This window comes from Myripristis murdjan, chromosome 9 (assembly GCF_902150065.1).
Source record: "Myripristis murdjan chromosome 9, fMyrMur1.1, whole genome shotgun sequence".
NCBI lineage: Eukaryota > Metazoa > Chordata > Actinopteri > Holocentriformes > Holocentridae > Myripristis > Myripristis murdjan.
This window is the reverse complement of record NC_043988.1, coordinates 5,230,753-5,258,092: the sequence shown is the minus strand read 5'-3', so window position 1 is coordinate 5,258,092 and position 27,340 is coordinate 5,230,753. Positions and strand designations below refer to the sequence as shown.

At 41.4% G+C, this 27,340-nt stretch overlaps 2 protein-coding genes across 6 annotated transcripts in view; one reads left to right on the top strand and one right to left on the bottom strand.

The window, feature by feature from the left end:
- The first annotated feature begins 682 nt into the window (after window positions 1-682).
- On the top strand, window positions 683-17,071 carry paxx (PAXX non-homologous end joining factor). Of its 3 annotated transcripts, XR_003928745.1 has the most exons (8): window positions 683-840; window positions 1,424-1,484; window positions 1,569-1,618; window positions 1,883-2,067; window positions 3,387-3,437; window positions 3,548-3,641; window positions 3,756-3,983; window positions 17,061-17,071. XR_003928745.1 is itself a non-coding variant. In XM_030059647.1 (7 exons), the coding sequence occupies exons 1-7, from the start codon at window positions 740-742 to the stop codon at window positions 3,802-3,804; spliced, it is 591 nt and encodes a 196-aa protein (XP_029915507.1). In that variant the 5' UTR covers window positions 683-739; the 3' UTR covers window positions 3,805-4,060. The 3 variants fall into 3 exon arrangements, 2 of the variants coding, with proteins under 2 accessions (XP_029915507.1, XP_029915508.1); XM_030059647.1 differs by lacking the exon at window positions 17,061-17,071 and having other exon boundaries at window positions 3,756-4,060; XM_030059648.1 differs by lacking the exon at window positions 17,061-17,071 and having other exon boundaries at window positions 3,548-3,644; window positions 3,756-4,060.
- Window positions 16,683-27,340, bottom strand: part of abca2 (ATP-binding cassette, sub-family A (ABC1), member 2) — a 106,374-nt gene continuing 95,716 nt past the window's right edge. For 2 of the 3 annotated variants that reach the window (XM_030059643.1, XM_030059644.1), the window contains 9 exons: window positions 26,444-26,622; window positions 25,566-25,707; window positions 24,899-25,033; window positions 23,502-23,605; window positions 23,282-23,374; window positions 22,548-22,650; window positions 20,191-20,328; window positions 19,515-19,724; window positions 16,683-18,181 (listed from right to left, as the gene is read on the bottom strand). In XM_030059643.1, coding sequence (XP_029915503.1) covers window positions 18,146-18,181; window positions 19,515-19,724; window positions 20,191-20,328; window positions 22,548-22,650; window positions 23,282-23,374; window positions 23,502-23,605; window positions 24,899-25,033; window positions 25,566-25,707; window positions 26,444-26,622 — 1,140 coding nt within the window. In that variant the 3' untranslated portion in view covers window positions 16,683-18,145. The remainder of the gene's footprint in view (window positions 18,182-19,514; window positions 19,725-20,190; window positions 20,329-22,547; window positions 22,651-23,281; window positions 23,375-23,501; window positions 23,606-24,898; window positions 25,034-25,565; window positions 25,708-26,443; window positions 26,623-27,340) is intronic. The other variant, XM_030059645.1, reaches the window with a different exon arrangement.

Here is a 27,340-nt window from a genome sequence, read left to right as displayed (position 1 = left end):
GGATGCTAATTTTTTTTTTTTTTTTTTTTTTTTTTTAATCTGATCATCTGTAATTAAAAAAACAAAAACAAATTGCCAGCCATTTTACAGTAGCAGGGTAAACATATAACTCTCTCTCTCTCTCTCTCTCTCTCTCTCTCTCTCTCTCTCTCTCTCTCTCTCTCTCTCTCTCTATATATATATATATATATGTATATGTATATTCTTTAAATATTAGCAGCCAATCACCAAATGTGTTATTGCATTGTCGCTAAGCAAGGTGAGCCATATGGCATGTTGATATTCTCTTTTTGGTAATGAGAGGACTGGAGCTAACTAAACTTTGAAAGTGAATATTAACAATTTAATATTCATTATAGACAATATGGCTCCAAGGAAAAAAGCAGTAAAATAACAGGGACTCCGTGGCAGGAAAGTCTAATCAGTGGAGGGAGGAAAGAATGTTTATTTTTAAATGGTTAACCATTATAGAAATGTACGAGATCCATGAGAGGTAAAGGAAATCTCCCATCGAGTTGGAGGCATATTTCAGAGCCTTGATAAATATTAGAGAGGGCGTCACAGAATCAGTGCTTTGAGATTCAGTTTAATTTTAAGGTCCACAGGATTATAGATGTTAGTATAATGATTTCACAGTCGAGCCAGTAGGCGGCGGTAATGCCCCTAAAAGTTGTTTGCCAAGCGCCATAAAAACAGAAGAAGTAGCTGTAGCTCTGTGGCTGTAGCAGAAGCAGAGATCATGGATGGGAATCAAACTTCATGCTGCATTGTGTCAGATAAAAGGAGCCAGTCGAAATACTTATGCTACACGCACAGAAAACCTGGATTATTCAATATCTGGTGAGTCGGGAATGAACGGGGGGGTTTACACGAGGCAAAGAGAACCCCAGATTCTGCTGTCTGTTGTACAGAGAGACGTGACGCAAATCTGTTTTCAAATAGTTGGCAGCTTAATGTTTGCTTGCATACTAGCAAAGGTATATAACAACTAGGACATAATGAAAGACCTTTGCCCCTCGTAAATTCGGCCTAGTGATAATCCACCAATACCAGTTTATTTTAATAAAAAACCAAGCTTTTACAGTTGTTTGACATTTCTCGCTGCCGCCTACCACGGTGTGTTTTGGTGGACAAAGACTGGGAACAACAATGGCAGTCTTCCTAAATACGATACGATAGCGACATAAATCGGAGCTGCTTGGGGTAGTGAATGAAGCCGAATTGAAAAACACACCCTGTGCTATTCAGAAACAGCATTTAGGTTGATACTTATCGATGTGCACATTTCGAAATAAGCAAGGAAACGCTAAATTGCGAGATTTTTAAAAGGAGTTTGGTTTGCTGTTCTTCCAAACAAGAGAATGGCATGCATTTGGGACAAAAGGCGTGATTGTGACAGTGTCCATCATATTTTTATTTACAGTTTGACAGATGCCGCTGATGTTTGGAGCACAGAATTCACTGAGGACACGCTGACACAGTTTGTAAGTTTCACTCACTGCAGCAGTGACTTCCTGGATGTTTTACTGTGGTGTTTCTATTGGTTGTAACTGTACCTGTTTGTTCAGAGACAGAAGTTTGCTGTGAAATCTGGAGTGGAATACATCCTAAAACTCAGGTTAGCCTGCTTATAAATCCCCCCCCCCCCCCCCCCCCCCCCCCCCTTCCAAGCACTTACCTGGGTTAAATCTGCCCATGAATAGCCTACCATACAGCAACACACTGTAACCCAGTGGCTTCAGTGGAGCTGTGCTGCCACCAGAGGAAGACAGTGCTGGGCAGCTCCTGATGGCCAACAGCAGAATGCAGATTTCAGTGTTTGTAAATGTGTTCTGGAAATCATCAGTGGGGGCTTGAACCTTCCTCTCCCTCTATGCTCCAGGTCAGCCTGCGGCACCGGGAATGTGTCTATTGTGGTGCAGGACTCCAGTGCAGAACTCTGTTTGGGTTCTGGTCCAGGCGACCTGAGCGTGAGCCTTTCCAGGCTGGAGGGCCCACAGGCCAGGGAGGAGCTGAGGGAGCTGCTGTTCAGGATGGCTGAAGGCCTCACTCTGTGTGACAGCAAAGGTATTTTGGGGTCCAACTAAGGACCCAAAAGTACCCCAAAGTGCTCCATGCTCTAGCAGTTTAGACATTAGAGATTAACTTTTAGGTAACTGTGTGAACACTTTTGGGTAACTGAGCACTTTGGGGTACTTTTCGCTGATTAGTAATACCTATATTTTGTCCCTCTGACTGAGCCAGTTTGATCCTGTCAAAAAAGCCTACTGGAGTTTGTCCTGTTTCTGTTATGTGGAAGCTATACTGTTCTGCTACCTGTTTCTGAAGTTTCTCTCAGCCAGGGAAAACACTGATTATGAGGGCATTTAAAAAATTACAGCCTCTTGCAATGTGGAAAAAAATCAGAAAAAAAAAAAATTATATTTCAAATCACTCCACCAGTTAAATCAGGTATTTTTGCATGATGCACTGACGAGGCCACTTTTTGTGGCTATTTTACCCAAAAGACATTGTGACTCATGGATGGGGATTCCAACTCTGTCTCAGTGCTGAGATCTGCAGTGAGCATGATTAATGTTCACTAAGTCCATTACAGTTATATTATGTTACATACAGCAGTTATACAGTGCTTGAAAATGTGTTTTGTGTTTCATTTGGCAGTGAGTGGTTGCTTAACTTTTACCTGGGGCTCAGTAACATTGTTTGGATGACTTCTATATTTTATTATTTAGTTTTAAGACATTGTCTCACTTCAGTATGCGCAAATTTGATAAAATGTATCATTTGTTGGACATTACATGCCATTTAAATTTGCTAAAGTGAAAAGCAAGTGCTTAGTTTTAATCCCAAAAATGTTAAAAATAACAGTGCATCATATATCTCAGTTGACCCATAAGTGCAACTAAAGAAGTTGGTAATATGTAGCTAAATATGAAGCTTGCTTTAATCAGAATACAATGAAATGATTTTTTGTCTCTAAACAACATTTTGTGTTGTCTTTTTTGTTTGTTTGTTTCTTTGAAGACAAACAAACAAAGCTAGCCAAGAAGACAACTACCATTCTCCAGTCGTAGTCCCCGTTGCTGGGCATCACGGTCCGTGGTGCTTTTTAGTGAGCCTGGTGGATATAGAAATTGCACCACCTGCTGGTTGTAGGCCTATATTGCATGATTTCAAAAATTCCCATCAGCTGTTGGTAGAAGAATGCAGTGACCCACCTGTCTCCACACTGGGACTTACAGTTTGAAAATCACTTACTTACAGAACCAAACATGTATCTTGCTGCTCAGATGTGTCACAGTGGATTTAGCAGCCATTGTGGCTGCCAGGCAGAGAGAGACAGATGGTTTGTTACCTCTGCTTATCTGTTGTTTTGTTTTCCCCAGGGGGATCCCCCAGCGCCAGTCCACTGAAAGGTCAACAGTGGCGACCCACAGGTAGGTTTATCATTTTTATGTCATTTGTCATTCATAGTTGAGGTGGTTTGTCAGTGGTATGGCATGCAAGGATAGCTCACTGTGTGAGAGCAATGGCTGTTATGTTTCAGAGTTTGAGCCCAGGAGACAACAGAGGTCCGGTCCCTCTGTGACGGTGAAGAAACGCCTCCCGGGAGATTCACTCATCAACCCAGGAACCAAAAAGTAGTGTTTCACTTTCATAAACCATCACAGTAACCACACCATCACTGTCTCTTTGAATGGTAAACGACTAGTAACAAGTTAAAAGGCCTTTCATTGTTGTAATCTTTTTTGCAGAAAGCGTCAAGCAACTGGTGTGGCCTTTGATGATCCAGAAGAAGACTGACTTTCAAATCTAGACAAAGGGTTGTGGCCTCTCTCCTCCATGTTGTGACCCTGCTGCTGTACACATACCTGCGTGCTTTTTATCCCTTGACACAACATTGCCAAGTTGTAATGTATTTTTAATATTGTTACTTGATGGAATGAACATGAAAAAATAATTCTGGTTTTAAGGACTTCACAGTGAACACTTGAAAGTAATAATTTCAAATTTTATTTGAATCTTTACTAATGTAATAAACATCTTTTTATGAAAAGCACTCTCCTTTTGAGTAATTGGCATGTATGCTGTAATATTCTTAACTTTGAATTGGACTGTAAGTGTTCTCCACATGGATAACGTTAGTGTGATGAGTTTGTTGACAGTTTAAAACAGAAGCCTTGATTAATATTATTACTAACACCTGTGTTTACCCTGCTATTGTAAAATGGCTGGCAATTTGTTTTTATTTTTTGTTTTTTTTAATTACAGATGATCAGATTAAAAAAAAAAAAAAAAAAAAAAAAAAAACTAATACAAACTAGCATCCAAATAATGCCCAAATAACTTTTTGAAAGTGTTGAGAAAACCCAATTCATTTCTGTAATTTAATCCAAATTATTACCCTTATGTAATGGTAGGAAAAGTCATAATACCAAACACAAACAATATACAGAATTTCAGTGTTTATCTCTTGCTGTGAGTTAAAGCAGAAATGGCAGCTGAAGCTCTGTGCGGACACAGGGAGGCCAGATGGTTGCTGGCTGAAGCCCCATCATGGAGACTCCACCAACAGTGCCAGCACATCATTCTCAGCTGTCTAACACTTACCAGTTCAATTTTCCACATTAAAAAAAAATGAAAAAAATGAATTTTCAAATTTGTCATTTTTCATATGGACAGTTGAACTGATAAGGATCACCTGGACCCTTGTCACTTTGGCTGCTGGAGACACAGGATGCTTTAAAATGACCTGTTTTCCTATAGGAGGCCTCTGGGAGATTGCAGGTGAAGCAGTATTCACCCTGTCTAAAAACTATATATACAGTACAGGCCAAAAGTTTGGACACACCTTCTCATTTAATGCGTTTTCTTTATTTTCATGACTATTTATATTGTAGATTCTAACTGAAGGAATCAAAACTATGAATGAACACGTGGAGTTATGTACTTTAACAAAAAAAGGTGAAATAACTGAAAACATGTTTTATATTCTAGTTTCTTCAAAATAGCCACCCTTTGTTCTGATTACTGCTTTGCACACTCTTGGCATTCTCTCCATGAGCTTCAAGAGGTAGTCACCTGAAATGGTTTTCCAACAGTCTTGAAGGAGTTCCCAGAGGTGTTTAGCACTTGTTGGCCCCTTTGCCTTCACTCTGCAGTCCAGCTCACCCCAAACCATCTGGATTGGGTTCAGGTCCGGTGACTGTGGAGGCCAGGTCATCTGCCGCAGCACTCCGTCACTCTCCTTCTTGGTCAAATAGCCCTTACACAGCCTGGAGGTGTGTTTGGGGTCATTGTCCTGTTGAAAAATAAATGATGGTCCAACTAAACGCAAACCGGATGGGATGGCATGTCGCAGGATGCTGTGGTAGCCATGCTGGTTCAGTGTGCCTTCAATTTTGAATAAATCCCCAACAGTGTCACCAGCAAAACACCCCCACACCATCACACCTCCTCCTCCATGCTTCACAGTGGGAACCAGGCATGTGGAATCCATCCGTTCACCTTTTCTGCGTCTCACAAAGACACGGCGGTTGGAACCAAAGATCTCAAATTTGGACTCATCAGACCAAAGCACAGATTTCCACTGGTCTAATGTCCATTCTTTGTGTTTCTTGGCCCAAACAAATCTCTTCTGCTTGTTGCCTCTCCTTAGCAGTGGTTTCCTAGCAGCTATTTGACCATGAAGGCCTGATTGGCGCAGTCTCCTCTTAACAGTTGTTCTAGAAATGGGTCTGCTGCTAGAACTCTGTGTGGCATTTATCTGGTCTCTGATCTGAGCTGCTGTTAACTTGCGATTTCTGAGGCTGGTGACTCGGATGAACTTGTCCTCAGAAGCAGAGGTGACTCTTGGTCTTCCTTTCCTGGGTCGGTCCTCATGTGTGCCAGTATCGTTGTAGCGCTTGATGGTTTTTGCGACTCCACTAGGGGACACATTTAAAGTTTTTGCAATTTTCCAGACTGACTGACCTTCATTTCTTAAAGTAATGATGGCCACTCGTTTTTCTTTAGTTAGCTGATTGGTTCTTGCCATAATATGAATTTTAACAGTTGTCCAATAGGGCTGTCGGCTGTGTAGTAACCTGACTTCTGCACAACACAACTGATGGTCCCAACCCCATTGATAAAGCAAGAAATTCCACTAATTAACCCTGATAAGGCACACCTGTGAAGTGAAAACCATTTCAGGTGACTACCTCTTGAAGCTCATGGAGAGAATGCCAAGAGTGTGCAAAGCAGTAATCAGAGCAAAGGGTGGCTATTTTGAAGAAACTAGAATATTAAACATGTTTTCAGTTATTTCACCTTTTTTTGTTTAGTACATAACTCCACATGTGTTCATTCATAGTTTTGATTCCTTCAGTTAGAATCTACAATGTAAATAGTCATGAAAATAAAGAAAACGCATTGAATGAGAAGGTGTGTCCAAACTTTTGGCCTGTACTGTACATGTGGAGATTTAGTGGAGCAAGACACTGAAATCTGAAATGCACCAATTCACTCTCCATCAGCAGCCTCCAGAGTCCAACTGGGAAAGAGCCAGGCTCTGCTGGTGGCAGAGCTCATCCAGTTCAGCTCCATGCCACAGCTGAGAGAGGCCATCAGACACCCTGAGAAAAGAGAGTGTTACACGAGTCCTCAGGTAAGACTTTGGACCTCAGGGATTACAAGACGAATCAGCCTCTTTGAGCCTTCTAGCAAACTGAGTTCTGAAGCAGCGTCATCTTTGTCCCATCTTCCTGTAGGGAGCAGGGCAGGGCCACCCTGCAGCCCTGGAGGATCCAGGCTCATCAGGAGCTGTTTGGAGCAGCCAGCAAATGTTTCCTGGTGAAGAGCTGAGATCTTCCAGATGACACAACCATCAGCCCCAGGGTTCTTCATGATGCCTGCTCCTAAAAACAGACTATATTAGGATACAAGGAAGTTTATTTGTCATTATACAACAGGTTGTATAGTGAAATTAAAATGTGGTTCCCTCTTGATTGATTAATTGATTGATTGTGTAGAAAATAGAATTATTAAGTCTGGAGGAGTGCAGATGGTGCATTTAGTAGTCTCACAGCCTGAGGGAAGAAGCTGCTCTTTAGTCTGGTGATACGGCAGCGGATACTTCTGTATCTTTTGCCTGACATTCTGACATTCTGACTCATTTTGGCGACCATTGTTATTGAATTCCTTTGTAAATAATTTTTGCACCTTATTAGGTTTTGTTATCCATATTGTTGGAGCTATTTGTTATTTTTGTAATACTGTTTAAATATTTATTCCTTTAGTTTAGTTTACACATTACATATTAACTTTACACATTAAGTAATTTCATTAGGCCATCAGCACTATTCTGATTTAGATTACTGTTTATGCTTTTATTTTGAAAGTTGTAGGTAACGGGGCACGCCAAGTTAATTTATAAGAGGGCAATCTGGGACAGGTGAGCTAGGCACTGGGGAAGGGTCATGGTTTTTTACCAGGATGAGAGACAAAGAGAGGTGGCAGAGGCCATAGCTTTTGTTTTCCAAAGGAAATAAACTACCAAATCCTGACTTTTGCCTGGACAATGGACTCATTTCTCTCCCTGCGTGATTTTACTCCCTTAGTGCCTCAGTGGTCGTTTGATTGTTTTGATTTATTAGGATAAGTTTTCTTATTTTTTTGGTTGTTATTGTTCGTTTGTTTAAGACAAATAGCCACTACAAAAGTAAAAAACCCTCCCTAAAGTGAACATTTTTGTGGATGGATCTTGTGGAAGCGTGGAACAAAGAGGATGCTGATTATTTTGATCAACAACGAGTCGGTGGCCTACGGACAATGCACAAAACTCTCCAACAGCATCGGTATGTGAAAGCATTTTCTTTGAAGGCTGTATTGGAAAACGGCTTAACAATTGCACTGTTTTGAGTCATTGATTCATTGCCATGATGGAGATTGGGAGTTTTGAAAGTTTGTCGGACTTTGAAGGACGCACATGTGATTGCACAATGCCTCGCCGGGCGACCTTCATTCATTCATAAAATCACTGCCGCTGACTGACGTTTGAGTCACAAATGTTTTCCCCGCTTTCCTGATTGTTGCAAATAAAGCTGTGGAAATTAAAGGAGAATAAAAGGGGTTTGATATAAGGAAGACAATGTCCGACGTTGCATTAAATGCCCAGGCTCAAACTGGGTCCGAGCTCGCTGTAAAACGGAGCGTCAAGTTTACAACAAAAGGCTTGGCGTTTTATATAAAAACATGTCAAGAAAAAAGGTCTCGGAAATGCAAAGAAGCAAAAAGGTACATGGATCAACTGCGTGGTTTGATGGAATCCATTGACAATGTGAAGTCTGTACAATCTCATCTGAGTAAAATTATTCAGTGTTGTGAAGATGCTGGTGACATGCATGAAGCCATTTTAAATATGAATTTGCCTGAAGATGAAGTTGAACGGCAAACCACATATTTTCAAGCAAAGAAGATGATGTTTTCTGATTTCATTGAAAATGTAAAGTGTTGGTTATCTGATGCTGGTCACCCATATGTGCAATTAAACAATGATGGTGAACCTCCTGATGATCTGAGTGTGGTTTCAGATGATATTAATCCTGATGATAGTGCTTCGAACATTTCATGTCAAAAGGAGAATCATTCCACATCACAATCTCGCTTATCAAAAGCATCAACCACTTCATCTGTAAGAATAAAAGCAGAAGCTGAGAAGGCAGCACTTGTGGAGCGCATGGCTGCATTAAAAAGGAAACATTTTTTGGAAACAAAGGAGGAGGAACTAAGAAAGGAAAAGGAACGCTTGGCTTTGGAAACGGAGCTGGCTGCAGCCAATGCAAAACTTCATGTGCTGGAAATCAACTCAAAATGTGGCTCTAAAGGATCTGATGGAATGAACTCATATCTTGAAAGGAATCAAAACAATGCTCAAAAAACAAGACAGCTGAATCCTCGTGCTGATGATTTTGTTCCAGAAAAGGGTGATGCAAATGATATTCAGAATGAATATGACCTTAAAGCTCAAGCTGTCACTGTCAGGCCTAAACAAGTGGCAATAACACAAACTAACATCAGACCTAATGTCCAAGTAAAAACAACACAAATGGTTCATGATGTTCACCACACAGGACGTGAATCCTATAATGCTGGACCGAGACAAGCAATAATGACACAAACTGACAGCAGCCCAATTATAAGTCAAACTCAAGCACCAACAATACCAGTGGTTCATGACACTTTACAAACAGGACGTGAATCTTATCTTAATCAAGCAGGCAATGATAACAATGGCAATGATATTGTAAACATCTTGCAAAGACAGAATGACATCACTGCATTGTTAGTTCAGCAAAATTTGTCATCTGCACTGCCAACTAGAAGTATCCCTGTGTTTGATGGTGATCCTCTTCAGTTTCAGTCCTTTATGAGAACTTTTGAAAACTGTGTGGAGGGAAAAACCAACAACTTAAGTGACTGCCTGACATTTTTGGAACAGTACACCAGAGGGCAGCCAAGAGACCTTGTAAAGAGTTGTCAACACCTACCTCCTAGTATTGGATACCAAAGAGCGAAATTACTCCTTACTGAGCATTTTGGAAACGAACATAAAATTGCTTCTGCTTACATGGACAAAATTCACAACTGGCCATCTATTAAATCCGAGGATGTTGAAGCACTACAATCATTTTCACTGTTTCTTCGAGGTTGCTCTAATTTAACTCAACAAATCATGCATATGAAGGAGTTAGATATGCCATCCAACCTCAGAAATATTGTGATGAAACTTCCTTATAAGCTAAGGGAAAAGTGGAGAAGTGTTGCATGTGATCTGCAGGAACGAAGTGGATGTAGAACAGTGTTTGCTGACCTTGTGACCTTTGTTGAAAAACAGGTCAAAATAGCCTCTGATCCCCTTTTTGGTAATATTCAAGATCCACGACCTGCAAGCCGCAGTAAAGCCTCTACTGCTAGTCACACAAAGCAAAGAAGAAATGGCAGTACATTTGCCACCAGTGTCACTGCGGTGAAGGAAGGAGATAACATTAACAAGGATGAGAAAGTCAAGTGTTTTGCTCAAAGCGACCCAAAATGCTGTTTATTTTGCAAACAAACCCGTCACTCTCTGGATAAATGCTCACACTTTAAGTTGAAGATGCATCGGGACAAAATAAATTTCATAAAGGAAAATGGAATTTGTTTTGGTTGCTTAAAGGTTGGTCACACCAGTAAAGACTGCAGAAATCGTTTGGATTGCGTTGTGTGTCACCAGAAGCATCCATCAGTCCTTCACATTCAGGAAAAGGATAAAGGCACATCCTTTAAGGAAGCACAGGAGTCTGTGAGCCCCCCATTGAGTGTTTCTCCTGGGCCGTCCCAGACATGTGGTCATATAGGGGCCGGTGACGAGGATAATGCTGTTTTCTCCATTGTTGCCGTCCAGGTTAAGAGCCAGATGGATAATAAAATTGTGCATACTTATGCCTTTCTGGATCCTGGGAGCTCAGGAACATTTTGCACTGTCAATTTGGCAAAGAAACTGGGACTAAGAGGCAAATCTGCCAACATTTTATTAAGAACAATGGGTCAGAAGAAGATTGTGAATACCACTGTACTGTCTGGTTTGGAAGTTTCTGGTATGGATGTGAATGATTTTATTGAGTTACCTAATGTTCTGACTCAAAAGTCTATGCCTGTGTCAAGATTGAACATTCCACGGCAGGAAGATGTTGCAAAATGGCCTTACCTGAGCAGCATAAAGCTTCATGATGTGGATGCTGATGTTGATTTGCTCATTGGAACAGATGCACCAAAAGTGATGGAACCATGGGAGCTAATTAATAGCCAAGGTGATGGACCATATGCAGTCCGAACAAAAGTGGGCTGGGTAGTCAATGGACCGCTTCGTGGTGGAGACAGCAGTAGTGTCAAAACTGGTTGTTCTGTTGTTACAACCAATCGCATCTCTGTGGAACATCTGGAAGAGATGCTCATCAATCAATATAATCATGATTTTAATGAAAAAACATCAGCTGAGCAACTGGAAATGTCAAGAGATGACATTAAATTCATGAGGATTGTGCAAACTACAACAGAACTAAAAAATGGACACTATTGTATTGACTTACCATTCAGAGAAGAAGATCCTGTACTACCAAATAACCGTTGTGTGGCAGAGCAGCGACTTCAAGGCCTAAAGAGGAAATTTGACAGAGATGTCAAGTATAAGGAGGAGTACACTTCATTTCTCAGTGATATGTTGGCCAAAGGCTATGCTGAAATAGTGCCTACAGATCAGCTCGAACAAGATGATGGAAAAGTGTGGTACATTCCTCATCATGGAGTGCATCACCCCACCAAAGGAAAGCTAAGGGTTGTGTTTGATTGTGGAGCCATGTATAAAGGAACATCACTGAACCATCAGCTTTTGCAAGGCCCAGATCTCACCAACTCTCTTATTGGGGTCCTTATGCGGTTCAGGAAAGAGCCTGTTGCAGTCATGGCAGATATTCATGCAATGTTTCATCAGGTAAGGGTGCCTGATAAACATGTGAACTTCCTGCGCTTTCTCTGGTGGCCTCAGGGCAACACTGACCAACAACCAGTGGAATATCGCATGAGGGTGCATTTGTCTGGAGCTGTGTCATCCCAGAGTTGCGCTAATTATGCCCTGAGAAGAATGGGAGAGGATAATGCAGCTTACTTTTCTCCTGAAGTAATCAGCACAGTCAACCATAACTTTTATGTGGATGACTGTTTGAAGTCCACAGCCTCAGAGGGAGATGCAATTCAAATTGCAAAGAACCTAATTGCACTCTGTGACAAAGGTGGATTCAGTCTCCAAAAATGGGTCACAAACAGCCGTTCTGTGTTGATGTCAATCCCAAGTGACATCAGAGCGACAGAGATGAAACAGCTGGATTTGGACAACGATCAACTTCCTGTGGAAAGGGCACTTGGACTGCAATGGTGTGTTGAGTCTGACAAGTTCATGTTCAGGACATTAGTGCAGGAGCGACCACAGACCAGGAGAGGAATTTTGTCTGTGGTCAGCTCACTGTATGATCCCTTAGGATTCTTAGCTCCGTTTATCATGTCAGCCAAACTAATGTTACAGGAGCTCTGCAGAAGAAACCTGAAGTGGGATGAACAAATTCCCCCTCTCTTCTCCAAACAATGGTCTGATTGGCTGAGTGACCTGCAAAGGATGAGCGGCTTCAAAGTGGAGCGCTGCCTTAAACCCCAAGACTTTGGAACATCTGTGACAGCACAAATTCATCATTTCTCTGACGCCAGTCAGGTTGGCTATGGCACAGCATCTTATCTAAGACTGAAAGATGGTGATAATGTTCATATTTCATTTCTTGTGGGAAAGGCCAGAGTTGCCCCTCTGAAACAAATGACCATTCCCCGTCTGGAGCTCACAGCAGCTGTTCTTGCTGTCCGAGTGGATGCAATGCTTCAGAAGGAGCTACAGTGGCAGTTGGAGAGGTTGGTGTTCTGGACCGATAGCACCACTGTACTGAATTACATCTGTAGCGAAAGTAGACGTTTTCATACTTTTGTTGCCAACAGAGTCTCCATTATTAGAGAAGCTACAGATGTCAACCAGTGGAAGTATGTAGGCTCCAAGGTCAATCCTGCAGATGCAGCATCTCGTGGACTGAGAGCTGAGGAATTTCTCATGCATGGAAAATGGATTAAAGGCCCAGAGTTTCTCTATTTACCAGAAGAGGAGTGGCCTGTATCTGATATTGAGACAGCCGTGATCCCTCCTGATGACCCAGAGGTCAAAAGAGAATCAGCAGTGTGTGCCATAGTCAAGGACTCAGAAGATCCTACAGACTACCTCATCAACTATTTTTCATCATGGAGGAAACTAAAAACATCTGTTGCTTGGTTCCTTGAGTTTAAAAGAGTTCTTTTGCATCTGAGCCAAAAGAGAAAAGAACTTAAAGCCGTTGAGAGTGGCAAGGATACCAGAGATAAAAATCCTGTTGAGCGGAAACTTGAAAGCTTCAAAGCCACACTTGGAGGAAAGATTTTGACTCCTGAAAGTTATGATGACGCAGAAAAGGCAATCATTCAGTTTGTGCAGAAACAGAAGTTTAAAAATGAAATTGCCTCACTAAAACATGGAGCAGTTAACGTCTCCAAGGACAGTCCTCTGTACAAGTTAGATCCTATACTGGAGGATGACATGCTCAGAGTTGGAGGTCGTTTACATAAGTCAGCATTACCATCAGAAACCAAGCATCCTGTCATTCTTTCAAAGGACCTGCATGTTTCCCAGCTTATTTTATGTCATATACATCAACAACTTGGACACGCTGGCAGAAACCACATGCTGCATAGGCTTCGACAGAGATACTGGATAATTAACGCCAACTCTGCTGCAAGAAAAACCATTACGGAATGTGTGATATGTAAACGTTACAGAGGAAAACTTGGAGAACAGAAAATGGCAGACCTGCCAGAGGAGAGGGTCATGCCAGATAAAGCTCCATTTACAGATGTGGGAGTAGATTATTTTGGCCCACTAGAGGTTAAGAGAGGAAGAAGTCTTTTAAAAAGATATGGAGTGATCTTCACTTGTCTGACCAGTCGTGCAGTGCATTTAGAGGTTGCACATACCCTTGACACAGACTCCTGCATTAATGCCGTGCGGAGATTTATTTGTAGAAGAGGTCCTGTGGCAAGCTTACGATCTGACAACGGCACAAATTTCACTGGAGCAAACAAAGAGTTACAGCACAGCCTTGCTACTTTGAATAATGCAAAAATCCAAGGGGCCTTGATCCAGGATGGAATTAAGTGGAGCTTCAATACACCAGCAGCCTCCCATCAGGGAGGCATTTGGGAGCGTTTGATTCGTTCCATAAAGAGCATACTCTCCTCTGTTCTTGGACAACAGGTCTTGGATGATGAGAGCCTGCAGACACTGTTTTGCGAGGTGGAGGCAATATTGAACGACAGACCCATCACAAAGGTGTCTGATGACCCTAATGATCTTGAGGCTTTAACACCAAACCACATTCTTCTGTTAAAAGGAAAACCCATCTTTCCACCAGGACTCTTTGAGCAGAGTGATTCATATGCCAGGAGAAGATGGAAGCAAATACAGTATATTGCAGAACTGTTTTGGAAAAGATGGACGTCTGAATATTTACTTACGATGCAAGAGAGACATAAATGGGCAAGGCCAAGAAGAAGTTTTGCTCCAGGAGATATTGTTATCATCGCTGATGCTACAGCTCCAAGAGGATCCTGGATTATGGGCCGAGTTTTGACTACCAAATCTGACTCCAAAGGATTGGTCCGTTCTGTGCGCCTCCAAACTAAGACCAGTGTGTTGGAAAGGCCTGTAACGAAGATCTGCCTGCTCCTGGAGGCCACAGTGTAGAATCATGGACAATTATTCTTTCTTTCCTTCTCTCTATTCTGTCCTCCTCCTGTCTTTTTCTTTCCCAAGCAGATATCCAGAAGAAGGCTGAAGAATCTACATAATATAATTAGAGAAGATGTAGAAAGAATAGCTCCATTCAGAAATAGATGTAATTGTGGGTTTATACTCTTCACAATTAGGGGCCGGGATGTTGGAGCTATTTGTTATTTTTGTAATACTGTTTAAATATTTATTCCTTTAGTTTAGTTTACACATTACATATTAACTTTACACATTAAGTAATTTCATTAGGCCATCAGCACTATTCTGATTTAGATTACTGTTTATGCTTTTATTTTGAAAGTTGTAGGTAACGGGGCACGCCAAGTTAATTTATAAGAGGGCAATCTGGGACAGGTGAGCTAGGCACTGGGGAAGGGTCATGGTTTTTTACCAGGATGAGAGACAAAGAGAGGTGGCAGAGGCCATTGCTTTTGTTTTCCAAAGGAAATAAACTACCAAATCCTGACTTTTGCCTGGACAATGGACTCATTTCTCTCCCTGCGTGATTTTACTCCCTTAGTGCCTCAGTGGTCGTTTGATTGTTTTGATTTATTAGGATAAGTTTTCTTATTTTTTTGGTTGTTATTGTTCGTTTGTTTAAGACAAATAGCCACTACACATATATTGTGCCAGAGATTTGGATAAATAAAAATCCTTCATTTTTGTGCAAACTCTGTTTCCCTGTGTCTCTTGTCTTGGTCCATCATAAGTTCTCTGCAGCATATTTTCTCAAACACTCATATCCCCTCAAGCAGCACAAGGGTAGCAAGATGGCACATTGACTGTAACATGACTTAGCTTGTTAGTTTGGTAACTCAAGGTGGCAGTACATTCATTTGAGTTCTTCTGAACTGTCCTGTTTGATGTCTTCTTAGTTCTTTGACACATGGCTGTCAGAGAACTTAGCAGTGTGAATGTAGATACTCTTCTGAGACCAGACAGTTCTTCTGTGACTGCTTTTTGGCCATGACAGCCTCATCAGTCTGTCTCAACATTTTTTGATGCTGCTTGGACACTAGAAACATGAAAACGTCGGCCCGTATTCACAAAACATCTTATCTTACCATAAAGACTACTCTTAAATGTCACTAAAACTTCCTAACATAAGAGTTTCCTCTGAAAAGCTATTCACAAAGCTGCTGAGACCAACTTTTACTAAGGAACTTAGAAAACTCTTCAGCTAAGAGAAAGGGGCGGGGTCGACCCCGCTGCTATGGATGATGTCATGTTTCAGGAACAAGTCGACTGTAACATGACTTAGACGCTGCCTGTAATATGAATTAGATCTTATCTTGGAAATATGGCTTATTTAAATAAAGATCTACAAATAAAACATGTAGCCTTCTCCGATTAAACATGAAACAAAAATATAAAGACCAATCAAGCACATGTTCAGGTAACTGTTGAGCTCTCATTATGCACACCAAAATGAAGATGCAAGACAAGGCTCAAATGTGTTAGTGTTTCAGAATAAAATGGAACAATGCATTTGAGCCTTGTCTTGCATCTTCATTTTGGTGTGCTGCTTCTTCCACACTTTGGAATAAGCTTCAACTGCCATCACTCTATTAGTACTTGGCCTTATTAAAATGATTTATATTATTTTTTATTTCATTCCTGTATAAGAACAATCACCCAATGCAAAGAGTTCAGAAACAACCATTTAATCAGACACGGGCTCAAATGTTAAGTCAAGTGTTTAGTCAAAATGAGAACTTGATTATGTTTTACAGCAGAAAATGTTTACAGACATTCATAAATTCATATTATATAGAGAGCAAAGTTAATTAATACCCCAGTGTTTGGAGGACTTTTTAAAACGATTGCACCTAACTCCAGTAGTTGCTGGTGACATATGCATACTCATTTTATTCATCAGTACATGTACAATATTACTTATGTATTCGAGTCTGCATTCAGATTCAAATGGCAGTCCCTGATCTTTTCTTTTGAATCTTTTTCCATGGGGAAGTTCCAAGCTTTGATACTGCTCTGACACACACACATCGATGAAAAACAGATCCAAATCAAAGCCGTCCAACATGAAGCCATTTCAACTAGTCGTTCCATCGAGGTTTAGCTTCACAGAAATCAGTGTTACGGTCATCATCATGTCAGTGAGTCAAAGTTACTGTTTAGACTGCTTTTTCAATTTCATATCAGAATGAATTCAAAAATAACGTTGCCTCAAAATGTCAGCAACTTAACTCCATCCAGCTTTATACATTCTAAGAAAATAAAGGAATTACAACAGTCAGTTTTCATTGTTTAATGACAAAACCTTCAAGTAGGAAAAAAGTTCATGAAAGTCCCACATAATCACCGATATATGACTGAAATTAGCCGTGAGAGAAGTAGTGAAACAGTTATTATTTTTGACAGGAGTAAGACAAGTTACAACTGAATCATCATTAAAACATACATCTCATGAAAAAGAACAGCTGAAATCACATGCCAACATACAGAGTCAGGAAAACATCTAAGTTCGCCTTTGTAAATGTGGATATTTTGCACAAGTACCCATGAGATCGCCCCACATCGTTTCCTGCAAATCAAAGAAGGTGGACTTTCCCAAGTTAAAACAATGGATGATCTGAGAATTCCCTTAAGTATCACAGTGATGGTAGTGCAGTTATTATTGAACATCCTGTAAGAGAGCACTGAATATGACGACAGTCTACTTCAGTTCTTAGGACTGTTATAATGTGGATTACCTTCACTGTAAAATGAGCTATTACACTGTATCCGGCATATAGAAGAGCTTCTTGGCAGAATCCAGAACATAATGATATGTAAAAAGCACAAAAGAGAGCATTCAGTAGAAAGAGCCATAGAGAGACAAAAATGTGCAGTGTCAAAAGAAGTAGGCTTGATAGAAGGGAGGCACCATCAGGACAATAATCATGCCACGTTACATTCTCTCTGAAGAGGAAAGCCGAGGCAGCTTCCCTCTGCGGCCCGGACGGTCGGCTACTGCCAACAAAACCCAGCACTTCCCAAGGTGCACGTTGCCTCGCTAAAACCGCTCTGTCCCTGCAAAATAAATCACACTTGTCAGTCCACAGGCGCTTCCATATCCAAAATAAGTCATTCTTCTTGCCACACAAAAATATACTGTATTATGACTCGACCACTTTGATTGGATTCCATTCACGGCAGCATGCTCTCAAGGCAGGTCTAGTTTGGGAATCTGGCTGCGTCTGCCTACGACGGGAATGCGTTCAAACTCACTGAAAGCAACCTGTGGCATCCAACACTTCATATAAATGGTTCAACCCCTGGAGGCCATATCGGGAATCATACGTAAAATTCACTGACATCATTGGTACTCAACCTATCCATCTGTCATTTACATTCTGGAAAAAATAAATAAATATGGGAACATTCCAGGGTAACATCTTCAATCCAGATGCAAGCATTGTCACTGCTGCCACGTCTGTCCTGCTTGTCAAACCAGGCCTTGAAACATGGCAGGCTTGACTGGGGCTGTGCAGCTCGTCTCCTCTGCCCTGAACTGGCTCGCTCCCTCCCGCTGCAAAGAATTTGAGGCTGAAATACTGAACTACTGGTCCGACAATCCACGGCAGGAGAGATTTGGTCCTCTTCACGGTCTAAATCAGCGTACGCTCTCCTCCTGGCCTCAGAGCACGCACAAATGCTTCTTGTTTTTCTCCTCAGTGCCGGTCCGTGTTTGTTTGGTCTTTGAGTTTCCTCATTTCAACACAGAGTGTCTGTATTGAAGGACAGCTGCACCTACCAACCACACATACACACACAGAAACACACACACACACACAAATCATAAGGTGATGAGCTACCTTTAAGGAAAGTAAAACATAGCATAGAGGTGCAGTAGTTGGGGTATAAAACATGATGAAGCAAACAATTTCAACACTCCTGCATGTTTAGTGTAAATATGGATATTAAATGTTTGGCGTTAGCAAGTCTACAGAGGGACACATGCAGAGAGAGGTTATAAAATTATTCCCCTTATCACATCTATTCAATTTATAGATGTGTAGCCCAGTCTAAAAATATTTCATTTTAGACAAACAAATACATGAATAAATATGATGAAAAGGGGCTATCTGAGTTTGTGTGTAATTTACATGGATCAACACGTGTGGGTCATAATCTAACTTGGGAAATGTCAGGTTGTCAATTTTAGCCCTTCGTTGATTTGATTTGACACTCCCGGAGCTTGTAGCCAATAAGCTGTGATCCTGAGGGAGAGGGAGAGGGGCGGGTCTTAGCGCCGCTCACCGAGGCTTGGCGGTTAGACGTAAATTATTCCACCGTAGAGATGTGACGGTGTTTTTACTGCAGAAAAACTATGTCCAAAACTGTGGTTAACACAGAGTTACACCTTCTGTTGAGGATGTGATATTATCTGTACAAGGTTTAATGACCGTATACTTTATTTCTGCTGTACCAAAACGGATCCCGAGCTACGATTCAGTGTTATGGACAGAGTGACACAGTGTGTGCGCCCAATAGAAGTGTTGTATTTTGATTTTACTTGGGGAAAAGGTTTCTGTAAGTACTTTATTATTTGTAAGGTGGTAATTTTATTTTGTTATTTTGCTAAATATTTGCACTTAAATAAAACCTTTTTGCATTTAAAAAGAAGTGTTTTGTGTCACTTGTTCATTATAATAGTAGTTGAGTTACTCAAAAGCTGAGTTTATAATACAGAATTCTTAGTGGGAATTAATCCTAGACTAAGAGGAGGCACTGTCAAATAATGTGGATTTGTTAGATAATATCTTCTACAGGTAAGGACCAGCAAAAGAAAACTGCCCATAGTATGAATACACCTTCAACATAATTTAATAGCTATATGGGAGGGAGGCTAAAGATGCATGTAACATGCACAACAGATGGGAGAGATTTCTTCTAAAAGCTTAAACACTCAGTCAAAGCAACTTACCAGCCAGCACAAAGCACCTGCTCATCTGATCTACCCAGATGAGCCTTCACATGACAACACAAGTTTAGACAAACACACCATCACCTTTTCAATCAGAAGCCAGTTCTGTTCTCATTCATCAACACCATCCAAACACTAGGACTGATGTGTCCTCACCCTCTCCTCTTCAAAGCTGATGAGTCCTTCATCGTCGTCGCTCTCCAGCTCCTCTGCCTCCTCACTAACTAGAGCGTTGAGCTCAGTGTTGGCTGCTCGAGGCTTCAGCAGGCTCAGGATGCGCTGCAGTGGCGACTGGCCGCCACCGGGAGGCGACGTCTCCTGCTGCTCCAGGTTGTCGCTCTGCTTCTTAGCAAAGTTGACAAACACCTAAGAAAACGGCAGAAGCAACAGGAATGATATTTTATTTATTCAGTGTTTATTTAACTTCAAAGCTCCAGTAATGGTGAAAATGTCTTTTCAAAAGCAACAACTTGAGGTACCCAGATTTTTAGGACATAAAACAATAGTCTTGTTTTTTTTTTGTTGTTGTTTTCTGATTTGAAAGTGAGATCCGGTGTGTAGCATCTGTAAGACACTTTTGCACAGTAACTTTGCATCAGGAAGAAACAAGCTGTACTTTCACAAATAATTGTAATTACACTAAAAATGGTTACTGGGACTTATTGCTTTTTATATTGGCATAATCCGCATTGTTTGCATTCACTTATTTGCTAAAATTGTTATTTGGGGACCTGTTTTGATGGATGACTGAAGTGAATGGAGTAATAGAAATACAGTGTTGTGGACATGTTTTATGTGAGCAGGTTTGCCAGTTTGCTAAATCATGACTCACGTTGTCCAGAGTCGTCTGGCTGACAGAGTAGTCCTCAATGCCCAGCACCTCCACCACTTGCTCCATCTTACTGAAGACCTGGGCCAGGGAGATTCGCTCCGACTTCAGCTGGTACTGAACCTTGGTGTGGTGGCGCTCCTGGAAGACAGAAATGAACTGGGACTTAATACATTCCAAAATGAGATGTCATTTGAGTTGAGATTAATTTGCACCTCAGATACGGATCTTTTAGCACCACAGCCTTTGCCACTACTTCTACCCAGAGGGCACACATAGGCTGGCCCGACGCAAGCTGTAGATCTAATACTGCAATCGTCTGAGCATTAGAAAAAGCATCTTGCCTCAAGGTCTCCATCTCCATCTTACTACAAGGGCCTGACTTTAAAATGATCTCCATAAAGCCTACACCATGTCGGGCAGACATCAGAAACAGATACACTGGTAACGTCAAGAAGGCAGCAGGTCCAGATGGAATCATGGGCAGGATGTTTAGGAACTGCACTCATCAGCTTGGTTTTCACTGACATGTTTAACCTCTCGCTGGCACATACTACTATACCAGCCTGCCTGAAAACCTCCACCATCATTCTGGTGCCCAAGCAGAATAACATCAGCTCCATGAATGACTACAGACCAGTCGCACTCACCCCCATCACAGCAAAGTGAAAAGGAGAGGCTAAAGTAGGTGGAGGTGGAGAGGGTGCCCAGCTTTAAATTCCTGGGCATCCATGTCAGCGAGGACCTCATGGATTGTTAACTTGACTGCTCTGGTAGAAAAGGCCCAACAGAGGCTTTACATCCTCAGAACGCTGCAGAAGGCTCACCTCTCTGCAAAGCTGCTGGAGTCTTCCTACCACTGCTCAGTAGAAAGCATACCGGAGTACTGTATAACAGCCTGGTACAGGAAATGTCCAGCATCTGACTGAGCAGTACTCCAGGGGATCATACACACCATGCAAAAAATCATTGGCCCCCTCCTGCCCACCCTAGAGGTTATCTACAGTTCCTGCTGTCACAGAAGGGCCTGCAACATCGTGAGGGACAACACTCACCCCCTCCACCAGTTATGCTCACTGCTGCCATCTGGAGGACACTACAGAATCCTAAAGACCTGCACTTCCAGACTCAGAAGTACTGTATCTTCTACCCAACAGCCACTAGTGAACTGAACTGTCATCCCCCACTTCCCACCCCCCCGGTGCAACCACAGCAATCTTAATACAAGTGCAATATTGGACTAAAGTGCTACATTGCATAAGTCACTTTACATCTTTTTTCACGTCAATTTTATATTTTATATATATTTAACTTCCCGGAACATATTTATTCACCGTTAATTAATGTGTGTGTGTGTGTGAGTGTGTGTATATGGTGGGTGAAAGGGTATACAGCATTTCGTTTTAACTGAAGAGCCACTACATTTCGTTGTATGTCCTACATGCAGTGACAATAAAGGCATTCCATTCCTTCCCATAAGGATTCATCAGTTTGATGCGAGGTAGCTGTAGGGCGCAGGGCACAGGGCGTAGAGTGTGTTATCAGGGTGCTGTTGGGCGCTGATCAGCTTCACTAAAGCAGTTGGTGGTTCAGCATCTTTTTACACAATACAATAGTTACAAAGGTTATGAGAGAGAGCACTCATCCACTTTTCCTGCTGACATTTTCCAAATATGATTTGACCTGGCAATGTTTTGGTCACAAGACTGCTTCTCTCTTGTAAGGCTGATGTATTGTCCATACATGGCTGTCTTGCACCACACTCATTTTAAGTCTTTATTGGAATGTTGTGTAATTTAAAACATCTCTGGTAAGTTAAAAAAGTCTATTTCCTGTGTCTGCTTCATTCATTTTCATAGTTTAGGCACCACCGAATCGATTAAAGCTGCCTCAATGCCATCATTTCCAACCACTTGTATAATCTATACATGGACTGCGCACTGGACAGAGGTATTAACATGTGGGGACAATATGTTCACTTGTTTTCCTCTCCATCCTCAATGCTTCTCCCACTTTGATGTCTTGTGACTAAATGAGTTGAGAGAACTGCTATGAGCCATTAAGCTTAAACAAGCACAGTCATGGGGAACAGACAGCAAACAGGAGACAACAAGCTGTCACAGCAATGCCAGGGAGGTTACCTATGGATGGACAGGTACTAACAAATGTACGTTTTTTCATGTCCAGACTTTACGATAGGTGCAGATTCAATTTGTGCTAATATAATCATGAAAATAGAAAATGGAATAAAGTTAATGGTGGTCTTCATCTATCCTACTCTGCAGTTTTTGCATTATGGTACCTATTTATTTATTTTTTTGGCAGTGGACTAAAGTAAAGTATTCGCTAGAGTAAGCTACCTTGAGTACAGCTTCAGGGAAATTTCGGTTGAAGAAGCGGACCACCTCCTTGACACTGGAGCTGGTCTTGGTCCTCACCGTAATCATGTAGCCATCTCCAAACCTGAAAGACACGAGTCCATTCAGTGCACAGCGGGGACAACAGAGACATAATACAGCTTCACCTTTTGTCTCTATTGGGTTCTCTGAGAAAATGGAAGCACTAGAAACAACATGAGATACATCACTGTTCTCTGTGTTAATCTGTTTTAGGATGGATTTTTTCCTTTCACTTAAGCAGTACACATGAATTTTCTAATTCTAGCTACCTGAACAATAAACCTGTTTTAACTAATGGGTGGGGTGTGATTTTGATGTGATGTTTTTGTTGGTTGAAAATTTTGTTCATTCCTACTAGTTCCTCATGATGTCAGCACTTTCTACATTTCTCAAGGAAGTAGAAGTATTGAACTTTTGATACAGAAATTGGGGGGGGGGGAAATCAAAATTTCAACAGGAAATGGCATGGAAATTGGCTAACAAGTGAAAAAGTCATTTTTTATGTCATCGTGACATACAGGGAAAATACACATACACATGACCAATTGAATGTCGCAATTTGTCTATTTTTTTTCATCACTATGTCACTAGGTACCATACTGCAGCCAGCCCCAGCCTTGATGAACATGGTTGATGGAGACAAGCTGAATGTACATGAGCTGAGTGACCAAAATGTTGAGTTTCAACCCTCTGACCTGTTTTTCAAGTGTTGGATGCTGCCCAGGCATTTAAATCTGCCATTAACCATGATGCCCAGTCTGGTGCACAGCGCCTCACATTCCTCCATACTGCACAGGTGGACAACAGGCAAACAGTCAGGAATGCCATGGTGGCACACTCAAAAGGACAAAAAAAGCCAAAACAGACTCCAAAGTGAAGGTGCACCAGTATCTGATGAATGCGAGGTTGTCTCACCTGTGTGATGTCAGCACTACAGAGCGTCCGGTCTTGATGATGTCGAGGATTAAGTTCCAGAGGAATCTGCGAGCCTTTGGATCCATACCTGTGGTGGGCTCATCCTGGAAAACCACACAAACACAGTCGGCATCTCCGAGCTAGAATTAAATGTCTAAATGTAGTCCATTTCTTATCAGGCTGGAAATAAACTAGGTTCTGTTGTCCTTGAGCTGAGCACTAAGTGATAAGGAAGTACAGTTTATTTATGTTGTACCTTTTAGAGCAATTGTCGTCTTGATAGAAAGAATCGATTTTAAATAAATAAATAAATAAATAGAGCACTCAATATAGTGTGTACCTCTGCTAACGCTATGCAACTGCCAAGATACACCGGCTACAGATATTCTCCAAAGGATAATCACACCCACTGCCACGCCCCCCTCTGGCCAATCAGTGTAAAAAATGATTCAGTTCTGCCTTGCCCCCTGACCAACCTTTCCAAGTTTCATGGAAATCTGCTCATACATTTTTGAGATATTCTCCTTAACAAACAAGCAGAATGGGGCAAAAACATAAACACCACAGTACCACAGTTTCTTGATGCTTTTGCAGATATCAAACCCCCAAATAAATATACATGAAGCCACAGAAGATTGAGTTAAAACTACCGATAGAGGAAGATTCTTGTTGTAGATGTAGAATATGAATTGTAGAACTGTCTTCAGTTTATACAGGGAGATAGCAGTGGTGCCAGTGTGTGTCATTTGCATTATTTCTCTAATGAGATTACTTTTTGGTAAACTCATTCACAGTGCAATCAAACCAGTCTTCAATTTGCTGTGAGGCCCCTAGCCTCCACTCAAGGACCCCTGCAGAGGTCTCAGATCCCACTTTGAAAACTCTGTATGCTGTGAGTAGCACTTGAGGAGGATTATGTGGATTGTTTCGGTACAGGTGTTAAGAAGAAAAACATGTCTAGGCAAAAGCAAAATTGAATTCAGAGGTACACTGCTGTATAGCTGTATAGTTACTTGGGCATAATATCAGTCCAAATGGTAGCAATAATACCCTCCTTAGCTGCTGCTAATCCAGATTCTCTCCATTCACTTCCAAACTAACCAATATTTCCTGTTCTTTATATCAGTACAGTCCACTTTGTTTGCATTTGCTTGTGTGCTAAAAGTGTTCTTTTGGGATGTGTTTTGACACAGAAGTGAATGGAGAGATAGAAATCCAGCATTGTAGATTAGCAGCCCGGTCACGCCCAGGGAACTACAGTACCCAACACCAAAATTCAGTTTTGCTTTAATGCACTTGTGAGTCAACAACATTCGGTTAGTCTATTAATGCAGACACAGAACATGAAGTGCACTCATCAGTGGGCAGATTGTAAAAGACTGATTCATGTTCCTTACCAGGAAAATGAGGGAGGGGTATCCAATCAGAGCGATGGCAGTGGAAAGTTTGCGTTTGTTTCCTCCACTGTAGGTGCCGGCAGGTTTGTCTGCATACTTGGACAGCTCCAGCTTCTCTAAGGCCCACTGGACCACCTGGGGAGCAGCAGGGGCTGGTGTCAACCTATTTACTGATCTTAAAAGTTCGTCATTTGGAAAACTAAAGACATTTGTAAGAAATGAGAGTGAGGAACTGCACATAAAAGCCTTCTTAGATTCTCCTAAGACTCATCTTGAGATTCATCTTTAGAACATGTTTGTGAATCAGGCCACAGTTTGTCATGTCACTCTGAAGTGAGATCCAAAACCAGACTGTAAGTGATTCTGAGCATCAGCAAAATGCTGAAAATGCATGTGTGTGTGTGCATGTACACGTGCAAATAATATATGTCAGCAAAAAAAAAGAGCTTATCTGTGTGTGTGTGCATTTACTAACATCTACACAGATTGGTATGTGTGTGTGTGTGTGTGTGTGTACCTGTGTATACAAATATGTATGTCAGCCAAAAAATATGCTTATACGTTGTTAAAGTATGCATGTGTCTACTTGTCAGTAAAAATGATGGATGCATGCTCGCAAAATGTGTGTGTGTGTGTGTGTGTGTGTGTGTGTGTGTGTGTGTTGCACCTTGTCCTGGTCCTTCCAGGGGATGCCACGGAGGCGAGTGTAAAGCTCCAGGTGTTCCCTGGCTGTCAGATCTTCAAACAGAGCATCAAACTGTGGACAGTAGCCGATACTCTGCTGTACACGCAACAGATCCTTCAGGATGCTGCGTGCGCATGCACACACACACACACACACACACACACACACAGAGAGAGAGAGAGAGAGAGAGAGAGAGAGAGAGAGAGAGAGAGAGAGAGAAGGATACTCAGTGATTTGCAATTACCATGGCAACAACACAGGTTGCCACAAGGCAGAATGTGGTAAGTCTGCTCGTGAAAAAGATGTTTTTCTGTGGTAGCAAGTCATTCAGAAAAAGGTTGACTCAGTGTCCTTAATATGGAAAGCAGATGAACATATATGTTGAAAAAAGAAGGAAAGCTAGTTCTAATTATTCTAAATATATATTTTTATATTTATATATTTATGTGATTAAAATTAAACTTAAAATTAAAACTACTGGTAAATTTTGATTACCACAAAATTTGCTCCCCGCAAATAAAAATTAAGTGAATTTTAATGATATGATGAAATAAAAGTTTTCAACATGAAGATCCACCCACAGGCTATATGGTTTCAAACAGTTAATGATTCAATTATTAATATCCACCGGCTAATCTATATTTGATCTAATCTGGATTATATCTGCAGACAGTTTTTTAACATTTTCTGTGGAATACTAGCCCAATCATTTCTTTCTTGTTCAAAAATGCTCAGTGATACGTGCCACGTCATGTAAGACACGGTTATAGAAACATTACCGTGCTTGTACCAACACGTATATTAAAAAGTTTTTTTTTTTGTTGACACAAACCACTGGGTGTGTGTAAAGGCCATCTCACCTGTTCCCACTGATGAAGGCCTCCCCTCCTGTGGTGCACTCGTCTCCTGTCAGCATTTTAAAGGTGGTGGTCTTCCCGGCTCCGTTCACGCCCAACAGCCCGAAGCATTCTCCAGGCCGGACGCCCAGACACAGCCTGTCCACAGCCAGGATACGGCCCATCTTCCTGGACTTGTAAACCTGAGGCAAAATGCAAAGGACGCATGCAAGTTCACCATTCACATCTTTTTCTGTTTCTCGTTTTCTTGCATTAATTGAACTCAGTTTAAAGGCGCATACAGTTTTGAATGGCTCTCAGAGTCTGGATGTTGTTTAAATGATGTTAAAAGATGGTGCTGGTACTCCTTGTTATTTAACGAGGTTCTCAGCGAAATGAGGTCACAGGAGAGCCAATCAGAACTTCCCGCTGTTGTTTTAGAAATCAACCAATCATTCAAAGTCTTAAATTTGCATCAGCCTGCCCTTGCTTTAAAGACCCTGTGAAATGGACTCTTACTTTCTAGATTTGATGTATTTCATGTTGCAGCAGGATGTTTGGGTGGGAAAAATGCCCCGTGCTTTGTGCAATGATCTGTTTCATGCTGAGAAATACAGCAACCATGAGGAAAAAAAAAACTTGATGCTTAGCCGTATGTCGTAACTGCTGAGAAAAATAAAACTGAACTCAAAGATCACTATCAGTTATGTTACAAGCTATTTTAAGAACATGCAAGTTCCTGTACTGATGGCCCGAGATTTAGTCTAGCCTGCAGTGTGCCAATGAAGATATAAATATTTTTTCCTGTTTATGTCCTGTGTCTGTTGCGTGATCCTGTTGCAATTACTTCTTGTATTAATTTCAATAAAATGTATTTGTTCTATGTTTAATATCCTATCTCCTGGTCCTGGCCATGCTGTT

Bases quoted from the DNA above. Each gene is read 5' to 3' on its own strand.
- paxx (XM_030059647.1), top strand. From the start codon at position 740: ATGGATGGGAATCAAACTTCATGCTGCATTGTGTCAGATAAAAGGAGC. The intron at 1,485-1,568 runs GTAAGTTTCACT...CTGTTTGTTCAG, and splicing joins AGGACACGCTGACACAGTTT to AGACAGAAGTTTGCTGTGAA. The intron at 3,438-3,547 runs GTAGGTTTATCA...GTTATGTTTCAG, and splicing joins TCAACAGTGGCGACCCACAG to AGTTTGAGCCCAGGAGACAA.